Genomic DNA, 14855 nt, shown 5'->3' with positions numbered 1-14855 from the left:
CCAGGGCACCTTTGAAGCAACTCCCTCAATTATTGCCACCTACTGCTTTTTCATTCCCACTGTTTAGCACTGGAGCCAGCAGGAGCTTCCCTTTTAGAAGAGGGTAAATTGGAATATGCACTTCAGAAGTATACCCACTGCACTCACTCCCTGATTGCAACCCAGCTGCACACCAACATTCAGTCCACAGCACCTTGTTAGAGGTAGTCCAAAGTAAAATACCCCAAATTAGGTATAGTGTGTGTGTGTGTGTGTGTGTCAGGTCCTTGGAGTCAACTGTTCCTTTCTACAGACATCATTTCAGAGGTCCACAAGCTTGAAGTTTAAAGTTTTAAATCTCTTTAAATTAAAGATTCTTTAATGAGTCATGTGCTAAGTATCAAACTTCCTCTGCATTTTGACCTTGTCATTCTAAAAGGGATATAAGTAGTGGCAATCAGAAGACCACTGTTTGCCAGCTGATGAGAGGTGCCAGCAAAAACGCCTTTAGATAGAATATTAGTTAAACTTTTAAGTGCAAGAATTTGACAATCCTGAGATCTAGTGAAAAAACACAGCTCTAGATATCCACAGTCATTCAATTGCTTAAGCTCCATTAAAACTAGCACAAGTAAAACCCTTAATTATGTGGATAGTCACAAATGTATTTTTTCATTCTTATCCTCGTTGCCCAATATCTCTGCATGCAATCGGGTTGGCTAAGAACTTTATATTACTCTTAAGTCTTCTTTTTTTCTCCTCTATGTTGAGATGGATGCTGTTCTAGAGAGGAAGACCTCATCTGTACACCTTCAACTATTTCATGTAAAATTACACAAATAAGCAGATAATCAGTTTTGAACACCAAGAACAATGCCCAAGAACAATTAAGTTAAATGTATATAAAATCATAAAAGTTTAGGCCTGGGTTTCATACATATAATAAGGTTCAGGCACCCATCATCCTCCCTGTACATGGCCACTCATTAGTGCTGCAGAACTGGCACCCACTGCATGCTGGACCACAGTGAATCTTTGGCCTCACTCTCCCAGCAAAGATCAGTTTTCCTGATCCCATTCACCAAATGGCTGTATTGTAATGGTAGAGGCCAGGGGCAGCAGAGTTGGCACAGAATACTGGGAATATGACAGGCTGGACTTCCTTGCTGTCAAAGGAGTGTATTTTCCAAGTCTTTGCTAGAAGAAAAACAGTAGTGTATTGCTTTACATAAGTCAGGAAGGACAGTGAACTGTGTGTCAGCTTCTAGTCTTGTCTGGATTCAGTAATTCCCCACAGGAATTAGAAATTCCATGATGAGTTGCTGGAAGGTGTTTTGTAATGCTATACCATAGCCTACAACAGAAACATATTCCTAGAGATTTTACCACCCCTTAGCATATGCTGATTAAAACCTAAATATTTTCTGTCCTTGTCTTGTTTAAATCACAAGTATTTTACCAAGTTTTTCACAGTATATTGTATAAGAATTATGTGTTTCCACATTCCAGCTAAAAAGAGGCAAAGAAATAAAGTTTTTCTTTGATATCTTTTGAAATAAACATCTGTATAGTTACATTCGAAAAAACAAGCACAGATTTACCATAAACTGTTTTGAAAGCTTGACTTGCTTTCAAACTTGAGAAATATTCAAGATAAGTAATTGCTTTTGCAGAACCATCTGCCTAAAGACCTTAAGCAAGAGTTTGCTGATTTGCTGAGCCAGTTTTTAAACACAGTAATCCTCTGTGGGAACAGAGTGAATGTTTCATTTTGATGTATTTAAAACTGTCAGTTGTCTAACTACTGAAGTTTTAGAAGCAAAATGGGAATCTAAAATTGAGGAAAGCCATTTTTCTTCCTTCTTCCTGTTAAATAAATAACAAAAACAAAAAAACCCAAAAAACAAATAACAAACCAAAACAGATTAAAATTTTCAAGTCTCAAGTCTATAAGGGATATAGTAATCAAAACTATTCAATTAATCCATTAGCTACAGGGCAAAGAAACCTTTTCATCTTTAAGATTAGCTTTAAGTATAATACATGTTTTGACCAGCTTTAAGAAGCTAACATATTTTAATTGGATTCCAACTTCCATCCATAAAAAAAAATAATGAATTTCAAAAATTAAAAGTCGTTGGAATTAATAAAATGTTGGGAAGACAGTGGTTTACATTAATATAAAAGATACACAAAGGTAAACTTTGTCCCAGCTGAGCTACATGTCCATTTGCAGCTATGCATTGCACCAATTGTTTACTCAACAGAATGTAGCTCAGTGCAACTCTGTGCTGTGCACTGCTCCAACTTCCCAAGTATCACAGCACAAAGGAACAGAGAAGACAGTTATATGCTGCTAAGTCTAATTTACAGTCAGCTCCTAGTGACTAATTAGTGTCTCTGTAAAACACATTACCAGGATGTCTGTGCTTGTTGTAATATTCTGATAATATATTATTATATCTTGTTTCATTACATACTTTTCTATTTAAGATTAAATTACACATGGTGCATTGTCCTGTCCTCCCATATGTGGTGAAGTACTACAATAAACTTGAAATGTTTCCTGGCTTGTTCCTCAAAATGGAATGCATCCCTAAAAGGTGAAAAGTAAATAAGCAAAATACCACATGGGCAACTTACCACTGCCACAGCATCACTAGAGAGAACAGATTGGACATCCAGCACTGTATAGTAAGCTATATTGGTCATAATATAGATAACAGTCACAATTGGCATAGACACTGCAATAGCCAGTGGCAAGTTCCTGTAAGACAATAAAACCACAAAACCCACAACCCAGGGAAAAAAATGCATTAATAACAGAATAAACTTTATGATTTGCATCTTTTACCCTGGAGATAAAAGGTATGAAGACAGAATCAAGATTTCAAAATAGCTATCTCTGGAAGAGTGTGTTTTCTTTTAAAACCAGAGATTCCAGTGTAAAACACTGAAAAAGAAAAAAGTCAGATTTTTTGCAATAACTTAAAACCTAAATTATATGTAAAAAAGGATTCCATGCAACTGCTTTTCCAGTTCCCTGACTTCAGGGTTTCCAGGACAGTAATAAAAGCCTTCAAATTTACATGCTTTAAATTATTTCCTACTGGCCCTGGTAATTACCACGAGAACTCAAAAGGGGCAGAGCTCAAGTCACTGCACGCATCCTCCCTGGGGAATGCTGCTTTTCTTCTAGCATTTGCTTCTATAAGTGATGCAGGGAGATTCCCTAAACCAAACCAAACTGAACATCACTGCAAACAAACTCACTGGGCTGTGTAACTGCAGGAAGCAGAGGCACAGAGAGCAGACCCAAAATTGCTGCAGAGCTGTGAACCTCTGGATGTGGTGTATCTTACTAGCCAGCACATGTCTAGAAAGTAATACCAAATAAGTCTAGAGTAACATGAAAGCAGTGCAAACAGATAAGATGTAAAAAAGTAAGATTTAATTTATAGCTGAGATAAACTCACAGCCCTGAGTCTGCTGCTCCACAGGGAAAAACCAGAGAGCAGAAGCAAATTTTAAATTTGCTTTAATTTGGCTTTACTCAACCTGATTCTTTCCCCAGAGCTTGCAGGAATATTCAAACATCTCAAAAGGGAAAGCAGAAGTAAGAGTGCTACTCTTGCTTTTGTAATGAAACAGGTCATGGTGACATGGATAAGCATTTGCCATGAACAGAGTTTTCAGTAAAAACAAGAAAACCCCAACCATTTCGGAAAAAATGAAATACACTTTGGAAGTTTCCTCAAAAATTTGTCAAGGCCCAGAACTCCAGCTGGATTTGTCTGATTCTGTGGAAACAGAAAAACAAATACACACCACACGCCCTCCTATAAGTTAGTAAATTAGTAACTGGGAGTTCTGACTGCTTCCAGGCTGCAACACTCACTGTAAGAGATCTGAACCTCAGCGCAGAGAAGAGACAGGATTAAAAAAACACTTAGAAATTAATTCAGAAATATTACATTATTTAATAAAAAGCTGAAATGGTAAATTAAGGACTATGTATCACCCAAGATTAAAGCCAAGGGACTATGTCAAATTTAACTTCTGGATAGCAGCTTTTGACTGGACAAACATGAGGGCAAACATTAAGTGAGTATGAAAAATATCTAAGACTTGGAGTTATTTTATAGAAGCCTGGAGTATCTCATTATTGTCAAAAACTCATTATTGTCAATGTAAGAAGCTGAAATTTAAAGTTCACTTTATCAGCTACAGTTGTTACCAAGAACAAAGCGTGTAGTAGGCCCTGATGCCCATCAATAGCAAATGAATCCAAGAGATTTTCATCAACTGAATATTCTGTAGGAAAAAATGCTTTTCAAAACACCACATCTAATTCAAGAGTTATCCAACTGACAGAACAATAAACTAACTTTAAAGGTTGAAAAGGAATGGCAACTGCAATGCTCATTGAGGAGAAAAAACAATTTGAAGGACCAAATGACTGATACAAACACAAATTGCACATTTCTTTTGAGTACGTATAACACATTTTTCAAGACAATTTAAGGAAACTGCCATCCTGAAATTCAATCTGACTACAAGTAAGTATTTTAACTCTTTAATTGTAGTTATCTTCTATTTTATCTTTTTGATGGATAACTTTTCTGGCTAAATAAACACAGCCTAGGACTCATTTGACTTGCAAAAGTCAAAATTAGTTGGGAGACCTGAAACAAACGTCTCTTCCATTCTTTTTCAGTTATAGCAATCTGAGCTATTGCTTATAATAGGGTGTAAAAATGATCAAATGGGATTCTATTTTTAACACACAGGCATCTATCTGCCTAGTGACTCACAACAGAACAGTCAATTTAGAGCAAAAATTCCTGAAAAAGATAACATTTTAAAATATGAATTCAGAATTATTGCAGATAAACACAGCACACACTCCACTTAAGTAACTCTTTCACTGCAATATTAACACCTATCTTAAGAAACAGCAGCGATATCTTCAACTAAAAGCTTAACAAACACTGATTACAGCATCCTGCAATTGTCTAGACTTAATTATTCATACCTTTTTGCTTTTTTTTTTTCTCATTTTTAATAGAGCTTACTAGGAACTCTTTGCTAGTGGCTGTCTGCAGTTTCTGGTCTAAGTACAGAGCAATTCTACCAACTTCTACATAAGCTCAGAACTCAGTTAAAAACAGCCACAAAATGAGCAACTTGGGAACTAGTTCAGGAGTAGAAAGCTCAAATAATTTACCTTTCTGGGTTTTTGATCTCTTCCGTTACATAATTGAGTGTATCCCAACCAGAGTAAGAGAACAAGGCAGAGTAGAGTGCGAGGGAAATGTCTCCAATATCAAAAGAGGATCCCTCAAAAGAGTTCTGAAACTGTGATGAATATCCTGTGTATGGAAGAGATACACTGAAGTAGAGGATAATAAAATAAGGCAAGTTATTTTTTTCAACATGTCACACAAATACAATAACCCTTCAGAAACTCTAATTCCTTCAGAGTTGCTTATTAAGCCCTCTTCTCAATTTTGGTCTGGGCTTCAGCCAACAGAATAAGCACAGCATTCAAACTGCTTAAAATGAAGCTCTGTGGATGATACTGTTCTAAAATTAAACACCCAGTTTGTCCACAAAGGCACAAAAAGTTCAGGGACATTAAGTTCAGACTAAGCTACCAACAACTAGCAATGACAGTACTCAGGCTAAGGGTATTTTTTTTACAATATATAGAATTTATGAAATAATCCATTCCACCTTTATATTTATTTTTCATTTTTCAATCATTGAACTTATGCACAAAAAAAATACTATAGACAATTTTAGAGAACTGCAACAACAACAACAAAAAAGCAAACAACTAAATGGATATTTAAGTGTTAGCTATTAAAAATAGAAAACTGATAAAAACTAACAGAACATAAAATATTGTTACTTGAGATAAAATTTTCCCAAGCTAAAAGAAAAAGTGGATGGGTTTTTTTGCACTAGGATTTGTGAGAACTTGTGGCATCTTTTAGTAAATCTTTAAGTAAGTAAAGACAAGCTCATCAGTGACAGTTTTACATATTCAGACTATTTTACATACGCAGGAACACACACAAAGCCAACAAATACAGAAAGATGAGTAAGCATGTAGCTCTCAACTTGCTCTGCGACAGGCATCCCAAAATGTTTAAGCTTCATCATAATAGGCTAGGAAAATATTTGAGGGCTTTAAAGTAGCTTCAGTTCCTTTTTTTTTTTTTTTTCATCCTAACCAGACACAGCAATTCCTTTGGCACAGACATGGAGTAACTGCTGAGTTAGACACAAAAGGGAGACCATGTCAAGAAAGGGAGCAGTGAACAAGCTCAGTATCTACAAAACAACAGGGAGATGTGCTAAGGATTAAAACCCCCAGTAGTGCTCACATATGCATATTCTTGTTCCATTCACAAGAATTACCTTGCTTTATGACTTTAAACAATAACCAGTCAGAGATAATGACACAAGCTGCCAGACTACAAGGGAAAGACCCTCACTGCATCTTTGAAAGCAGTGTAATTTTTTAAAGTTATGGATTCTCTATAATTATAATCTCAAATAAATTCTCTATAATAAAACTAAGCTCAGAATTCCTCTAACTAGGAGACACCATGTCCAACACACACACAAATTAAAAAAAAAACATCTTAAAACCTCAGCAACTTTCACCAGCTATAACAAAATTCTGGATTTAAGGAAGAAAAAAGAGTTGCTGTTTCACAAATTTACTTACATGTTCTTAAAAACCCACTTTAATCACTTTCAGACCAGAGCACAAAAATAATTTTGTAAAAAAACCCCTGTTGAGCTCATTGTAAAGCAGTATGTTTCTTACAGACACTTAGAGCTTTCTCCACTCCCATTGTATTTTACTAACTATATTTTGCTGTTTTCATCACTTTTATTATACTATACTGCAGGCAGTAAATTGCACAACATTGCTGAGCAATCAGTTACCTCCTTTTACCCAGTTCAAAGTCAACTGAGATAGGCTCACTTCTTGTAATATAATATCATGATAATGCCTAACATTGGCATTGTTCATGTTTTTTTAATGGCTGTATGATGCTTATACTGAGGCATTTGATTACATATACAGAGAGGTGTTTTACAGTCTTTAGCTACTAAGTTTAACTGATAAATACAAACCTTTGCTTTAGTTTTATAAGCTTACCCTGGCATATTTTAACAAGCCCAGTTATGATGATGACAATAAGAGCAGTGACTTTAGCATAAGTAAATATATCCTGCACCCGTGTTCCCCATTTAACATAGGCACAATTTATAAATGTTAGAAGACCTAGAGGGGAAAAAAAAAGAAGAGAAAAAAAGGAAAATTAAAAGGCCATTTGGTAAATATTCAGTTTAATTAATTTTTCAAATATTTTAGATTATAATCTCAATATGCACTTACCTGTCACACTGAAATTAAGCAAATACTGAAAACACACTGGTTTAAACAACCAGAAGGAAACAGATGTTTCCTACATAGATGCACACTGCTGCAGAAGATGGAAGGGAAGACTTCCTCCTTCTCTCATTATAAATGCCCATTTCCTAATGTTACCTCTCAGCATTCTGCATTTCCAAAGCTAAAGAAACCATCACATAATTCATTGCAACGAATCCATATTTTTCTAATAAATGAAAGGTTATCTAGAAGTTCCTGGAGGGAAACATACCAAAGCAATGTGTGACGTTTTCTCCCTCTCCTTGTTAATCTGAGTTCAGCATCTATTGAGTATTTTGAGGTACTGAATCCAGTCCCAGGTGACTCAATGCTCTTTCCCAGTTGTATTAAACTGTGTTACTAAGTGAGGCTAGACCAGACCTGGCCAAATAACATCTGCTTTACAGCTGATGCTACCTTAATCTGGATTTTTAGGGAACTGGTACATAATATGTACTCCAAACATATTCTTCACTGTCCCAAAATAAATCAGTCACGTCTATTTCACAAGATTGTATTGAAACTTGAAGTGGGACTTTCAGACTTCTCACATATTTTAGCAAGTGTCTGCTGAGTAAACTTAACTTACATGATCAACTTCCCCTAAAAACACTTTTCAGGCTATTGGTGAAATACATAGTTTTCATGGCTCTCAACATTTTGTTTTCCATTTATTACTTTTTTCCTCAAGTGGAGAGCCAGACAATGCCTGAATTCCAACAGTATTCTGTATTTAAAAAAAAAAAGACTAATTCAGTGCATATTTTTCTCACCCAGATTATCACTACATTGTTGATTCTAACCCAGAAGTTTAAATGTTTTTCCCAAACCTCTTTTTTTCTCTAGCTAGCAAAAAAGTGGTTATATTCTACTATACTTTTAATTGCAAACAGTTTTCTTATACTATTTTAAACATTTAAATATTTTAAACAAGTAGCAGATAAAAATTAAATTAAAAGATGTCATAAATTACTTCATTTCCCATAGTCCAATAATAATATGATAGTATTAAGATAAAAATGTACTTAGCACAGTCATCAAATAGAAAAGTAGTAATTTTTACAACTATAACAAAAGAAAGTTAATGATCTCAGAAGCATAGCACTGGTATACTAGACAGTCTAGCCAAGTGGAGTAGCTGAAGGAGATTCCACTGAGCTTGGCAAGATGAGGGAAAAAAAAAGTTGTATCAAGTTTCAGAAGTCAGGATTGCTGCAGCTCCCAAAGAGCCCTCAGGAAAAAAAAAATAAACAAACCAACCCAACTCTGCTTTGTCTCTCCCCTTCAGTATAAGTGTTCAGTATTGGAGTACTTGCTCACAGTGTTTTATTTCAACCACTAATTTTAAAAATTTTTTTTAAGCAACTGCCATTGGTGGTATTATTAACTCCTTATTTTAGTGAGTTAGGGCTTGGTCTCTGCTTCAGTTGAAATGCTACTCTGTCCCTGGTATCTTTGAAAAAAAAAAAAAAATCAACAGTCTGGGTAAACCACATCCCCTCCCTCCTTCTTTTACTAGAATTATGGTTTTTTTAAACTTAGTTGTCATTTAGCTGCTTAAAGTTCCTGAGAACTGTCATGCTTAGTTCTATAGCACCAGATGCCACCTGCCTTCCAAAAATGATTGATGAAGTACTGCTATATAACACCAAGGCTTATTTCACACTAGATCTAAGAAACCACCCAAAAAACCCACCTATTCTTACATTCAATCTTAATCAATGTTCAGCCTTCCACTCCCAGCAGCTTCATTAATTAGGTATTAATCTTCAACTCTGCCAAGCCAAGTGCAGGCTTTAACCAAACAGCTCCAGCAAGTTGGAGAGCAGGGGTGCAAGTCTCAGCACTGACATCGAGCAGGGCAGAACAAGCAGTTTAATCCATAAAAGGGACCATCAAAGCAAGTTCTTCCACTTACAAGACAGTGATCTTGCTGTCACATGTCTCCACTGTGCAAAAATCCCTCTCTTAGCAGCAAGCTAAGGATACCACATTGTCTATAGTCATTTCAATCAAATCACTGTCTTAATTTCTTGCTTTTTTAACAAACGTCCTTTTATAAGGGCTAACTCCCCTCAGATGTAATACACTTTAAGTGGAAGAGCAGATTTCCCCATATCCTGAATCTGTGCCAGGATACCTTGGGACAGATTGTGAACATGACATTGCAGGTACTTTGTTTCTTCCCTGAGGTTGTGGCAATAAAACATGGATTCACATTGGTAAGGGAGAAGGGAGACAGAGTAAGCCAACAGATTTTTTTGAAGAAGTTTATGAATATTCTTCTAGTTACTTGGACCTGGACCAGCACATTAGTGCATTCCCAACAGCAATAGATTAATTCACAAAAACTGTAGAGGAAGCTATAATGATCACAACTAGCTATAGATGTCAAGTATTTGAAACACACAATACTGCTCTTTCCCCTCTTCTAGCACTACATAGCTGCAATAAGGAACATTAAAGCTATTTCAGCAGACTCCTTGTTGCCTCAAAATGGAACCAGCTAGAATAATAGAATCTGACAAAGTTAAGGGTTGGAAGGGGCCTTGAAAGATCATGTTGTCCAACCCCCCCTGACAGAGCAGTCACCTACACATGCATCCAGGTGGGTTTTGACTGTCTCCAGAGGAGACTCCACAACCTCCCTGGGCAGCCTGTGCCAATGCTCTGAAGCAGCACAATCTCCTGCCTGTACCATACCGTTTGTAGTAAAAAAGCCCAAGTTCCATAAGAGGTCTGTGAGAAAAGCATTAGGCCAACAGTGGTGCTGATGATTAGTATATGGGGAAGGACTGCCATACAGACATTCTGAAACAAGTACTTCTCTGTTTACTAGAAATGTTAAACATGCACCTTTTTAACAGGAAATTCCTAAAATTAAGACAAATTAAGACACATAGTACAGTCAGACAGTTTCATTCTCTTTACAGAGCAGATCAGTTCAGACTTGAAGCACACTGACAGTCATTCACACTAACAAAGCTATCTCATTGCAAATGGCACACAAATTTTCTCCTTTCCTGATAAACTGAACAGGTACAACTTTTTGACGTTATTTTTAATGACAAGCATAACGAATAATCTTGAATGATCTTTTGAAACCCTACCAGAGTAATTACTTACGCATGTCTACCTAGAAAAATAAATTACAGCAGAATTCATAGCACAACAGCTATTTTGCAACAACTCTCAAACCACACCAAGAATATCTTATGATTTAATATACCCCTCTGAGGCAAAACATACTTTTTAGCCCACGTTTCCCATATAAGTAAATTTGGAAGAATTAAATATCTTGTTCTATGTCTGAATGAGAGAACAATAATTCATTGACTGAATAACTGCAAGTTACTCTTGCTGGAAATTGTTCTTTTCCCCTCAAACTCAGACCATTACAGATTCAGCATGCAACAACTCTGGGACTTAGTAGGATTTGTTTTATTAAAAGCCTAACCCTGGATAACAAAACCCACCACAGTAAATTTCAATAAATACTTACATTCACAAGCAGCTGCTATGAGCCGGCAAGCCAAGTATGGAGGATCACAAGAAGGGAAGAAAGGTTGAACTATGTAGTTGGCAAAGGTGATGGAAATAATAGCCTGACTAGTTGGCTCAACAATTAGGAGTGAGGTCCACAAGCGAATAAAAGCAATGAAACTCCCAAAAGCCTCCAAGATATATGCATAGCTGGCTCCTGACTTTGTAATAGTGGTTCCAAGTTCAGCATAGCAGAGAGCTCCAAAGACTGAAAAAACCCCTCCGATTGCCCAAATTATTAGAGACAATCCATAAGATCTGCTGTAGATGAGAACTCCTTTGGGAGAGACAAAGATACCTGAACCAATCATGTTGCCTACTATAAGGCTTATCCCATTTAGCAAAGAGATTTCTTTCTTCAGTTGCATTGTATTTTGTTTTCCATCCTGTGTTTCACAGCCATTGCTTGGATCTGTCCTGTCTGATTTATTGACGGGGCTGTATTCAACTGGTGAACCACGAGACTTCGCACGATCTGTCCTTTCTCCCATTCTGAATGTGGGTTCTCCACGACTCCAAATCACAACCTAAAACAAAATATAGGCAGCTGAAATTAATTTTTTTTTTAATTCCAGGACTTTCTTGCCTAATCTACTTTACACCTTTTTTACCCCATGATTTACAAATGAAATAACAAATGAGAATTTCTCAGTTTGCATGTGTATCCTTACAATCAGGTAAATACACGAATAGTTAAAATAAAGAGAAAAACCAATCCACACTGAGCAAAATTCCAACGTAACTTAAGCCAAGAAAGGAACATCTACCTTTAGAGAGAAAAAAAAATTTAACACAAAACAAACACCAAATAAAAATGTAGCTGTTCTAAGACCAAGCTGGAAGTTCTAACCACAAATACTGAATTATTGCAGTATTTTAAAAAAAGTCAAATTATTGTACTTGCACATGTAAGTTGAGTGATCTATTAGGAGGGTTGCCCATTTTATTAAAGCACTGTGGCCCCTTGACAAAGGCAATTTGAAGAAATATTACAGAATCCCCTTGATCCAGTTCTTGAGTTTCATCTGATACTACAGTATCCCTCCCCTCTACAGCTCCCAGTTCCCACTGCCTCATTTCTTGGAGTTATCTAAGAGTGCAGTACATGAAAAAACTCACAACAGTTTCAATCCAAAGTCTTGTATATAATAGTACCTTTGTGCATTGAAATGAAACAAACATTTTCCTCTGCTTCAGAAATGACCATTTAGAAAAGAACCACCACCTCCTCAACTCTCCAGGAAATGATCCCATGCCTTCAAAAAGCAAGCTACTGCTAGTAACATTTATGAGCACAAGAATATACTGGTAATTAGCTGTAAACCAGAGTAAGGGCCATGTTCAAATATGAAATAATGTATTCAAGTAATGGAAGCTGCTTGTATGGAAAACTGCTTAAATTCCAAATGTACATTTGGTACAGGTTGTCAGCTTCATAAAGAATACGGCCAACATAACTACCAGAATGCACTACAATTCATTTACCCTCCGTCTTACATTCTCAAGCTCCTGAGCAATGTATACTCCAGCTGTTTAATACAGAACAGCAAAAGTCTGGGTCAGTTAGATTAAAACAGATGATCTAACAGGAGGGAAAAAAGAAAAGATATTTTGTGCTTTTTGGGGATAACACAATTTTTCCAAACAGTTTCATTATTCCAGAAGTAAACTTGTCCACTAAGAGAACAACTGAGTCACCCACACTACTTCTATATCTATGCATCTAGTAACATACAAAACTATGTAGAAAAGTAACTTCTACTGGAAAAGAATAGAAATAGTTTACAGAAACACATTACATCATCCATCTCCAACACATACATCTTCCAGTTCTTTCCACAATAAAATATACTGTGTTCCTTTAAATGCAAAATGAGATCCTCAATCTGCTTAGTAAGATGCCTTCTGATTTATTTTCCCCTCAGTATTTCAAAGAAGCACTTTAAAGATGGTAAATTACTAAATATTTTATTACTCATTTTAAATTAGACTAATATTTTTCCACCTTAAATTACAGAATTTAAAAGCTTGAGTGTTACAATGAGGTTATCTCCAAAAAAATTAAATTAGGAAAGAGGGATCCACACTGTTTCTACAGATGACTGTGGCCAAGACTGCAAATTACAATGGAAGCAAGTTGAGGTCACCAGTTTTTACCTATTTTCCTTGTTATTTACTCTTCTACCTTGTGCCAAATTAATTTACAGCCACATATTGGCTGGTTTTCTGTTACTGGTATAGTAGAGCTAAATCTTCCAAAAGACACGTGGTCTATGAATTTGTAATACTATTTGATTTGCTTTGCAAGAGAAGGTTCAATTATTACTATTTAATATAAATTATTATAATAATCAAGTGAAAATATGATGCAATAATAAAAAAGCATAAATGTATAAAACAGGACAAATAAAGCAGATGTCTTCCTGACTAATTTAACTGCAAGTGGATTTAGAGAACACTTGTGACCTGTAGAAATAATATTCAACTCTAAGTCTTCCCATTTTTATTTTGAATCAGACAGGACACTAGCTGCAAATGTATTTCAGAAGGCAAATCACTCTGGGCAAATGTCAAAGGAAAAAAATAAGAATATTACAGCTACTATTACGACATCCAACTGCCAGTTTGAAAATATACCACTTCATTCTCAGCCCTTTCACCTAAAGGACAAAACTGAGTAATACATTAAGAACTGACAAATGGATTAGAACATAATTTGGGGGATAACTACAGAGCTTTGTGATTTCTTCCTCCACATATCATAACCATCATTCCTCTTTCTTCCTGGAACACACTTCTGAGTATGACTTGCTCAGAAGTACAAACATTACTTTGAATAACCAGGCATTTTGATGATTTGACTTGATTCAAATTAATTGAATGCATCAAATCAAACCTGATTTGTTTGCACTCTGGCACAGTGATTTACCTCGTGGTCTGAAGTTCAGAGGCACATTAATTACCTGTAAGTACTGAGCCCCTCATTGTTCAAATGCCCCCACCTCAATTAGCAGCACTTGACTGCAGTTCTATATTATTTTGTTACTGATGACCTTTACTGCTTCCTGCCCTACTCAGGAAAGAAAAAACATAGTAGATACCATCTTCAACTAGTTTATTTTCCTTTTCTTTTTTTCTTTCTTTTCTTTTCTTTTTCTTTTCTCTTCTCCTTTTCTTTTTTTTTTTTTTTTTTTTTTTTTTTTTCCTTTTCTTTTTTTTTTTTTTTTTTCCTAGTTTATTTTTGTCTTTTCTTTCTCTCCGAATCCACTTTTGTTATTCCCAACTTCAGGTATCTGCTCACCCTTAAGATTTGTATGAGGTGTGTGCAACAACTCACTCAAGCTTTGACATTTCATTCTCTTTTCTAACCTTGTTTGGTCAGAACCAAAGACTTCAGGGCAGGATTTGCTGATGTGCTCAAGTCGTGTGTCTTGTTACACCACCTCTATAACAGAAACAAAACTATTGGCAGGCTTTTTCCTACAAAAGATAAAGACTTAATCTTAAACTCAACTCAGCAGCTTTGACCAACTGAAAAAGACCCCTTAAACTACAAAGGGACTAGAGAAAACCAAAGCCATATCAAGATTAACAAAACTGAGAAATAAACCACATACATTAAAGTAAATTGTTCTGTTACATGACCAATATTTCTGTGGAAAGAGAAGACGGGCTTGGAAGAGAAGAACCAGAGAGGAATAGCATGTATTTTCTAAAATATGACAGTCCTTTAATATTCCAGCTCAAAACACTGTTAGAACAATTTCTAATGCTGTTAGCCTTGCCACAGACCTGCTATGGCTAATTCAGGCTTATGCCTTCACACAAGCTAACACATGGATTTCTTCATCACTCACCCTTGTGCAAAACAACGTCT

General features: G+C 36.0%; 1 protein-coding gene across 11 annotated transcripts in view; it reads right to left on the bottom strand.

Annotated features, from left to right (window-relative positions):
* Positions 1–14855, bottom strand: part of SLC7A6 (solute carrier family 7 member 6) — a 29737-nt gene that overhangs the window by 12404 nt on the left and 2478 nt on the right. For 7 of the 11 annotated variants that reach the window (XM_030458110.1, XM_030458101.1, XM_030458104.1 and 4 more), the window contains 4 exons: positions 10938–11505; positions 7160–7285; positions 5207–5351; positions 2623–2746 (listed from right to left, as the gene is read on the bottom strand). In XM_030458110.1, coding sequence (XP_030313970.1) covers positions 2623–2746; positions 5207–5351; positions 7160–7285; positions 10938–11469 — 927 coding nt within the window. In that variant the 5' untranslated portion in view covers positions 11470–11505. Of the gene's footprint in view, positions 1–2622; positions 2747–5206; positions 5352–7159; positions 7286–10937; positions 11506–14347; positions 14424–14855 lie in introns of all 11 variants that reach the window. The other 4 variants (XM_030458105.1, XM_030458108.1, XM_030458109.1 and 1 more) reach the window with 1 other exon arrangement.

The sequence above is a fragment of the Calypte anna genome, chromosome 11, assembly GCF_003957555.1.
Source record: "Calypte anna isolate BGI_N300 chromosome 11, bCalAnn1_v1.p, whole genome shotgun sequence".
NCBI classification, from domain to species: Eukaryota; Metazoa; Chordata; class Aves; order Apodiformes; family Trochilidae; genus Calypte; species Calypte anna.
Note: the sequence above shows the minus strand (reverse complement) of the source record. Positions and strands in the feature narration are given on the sequence as shown.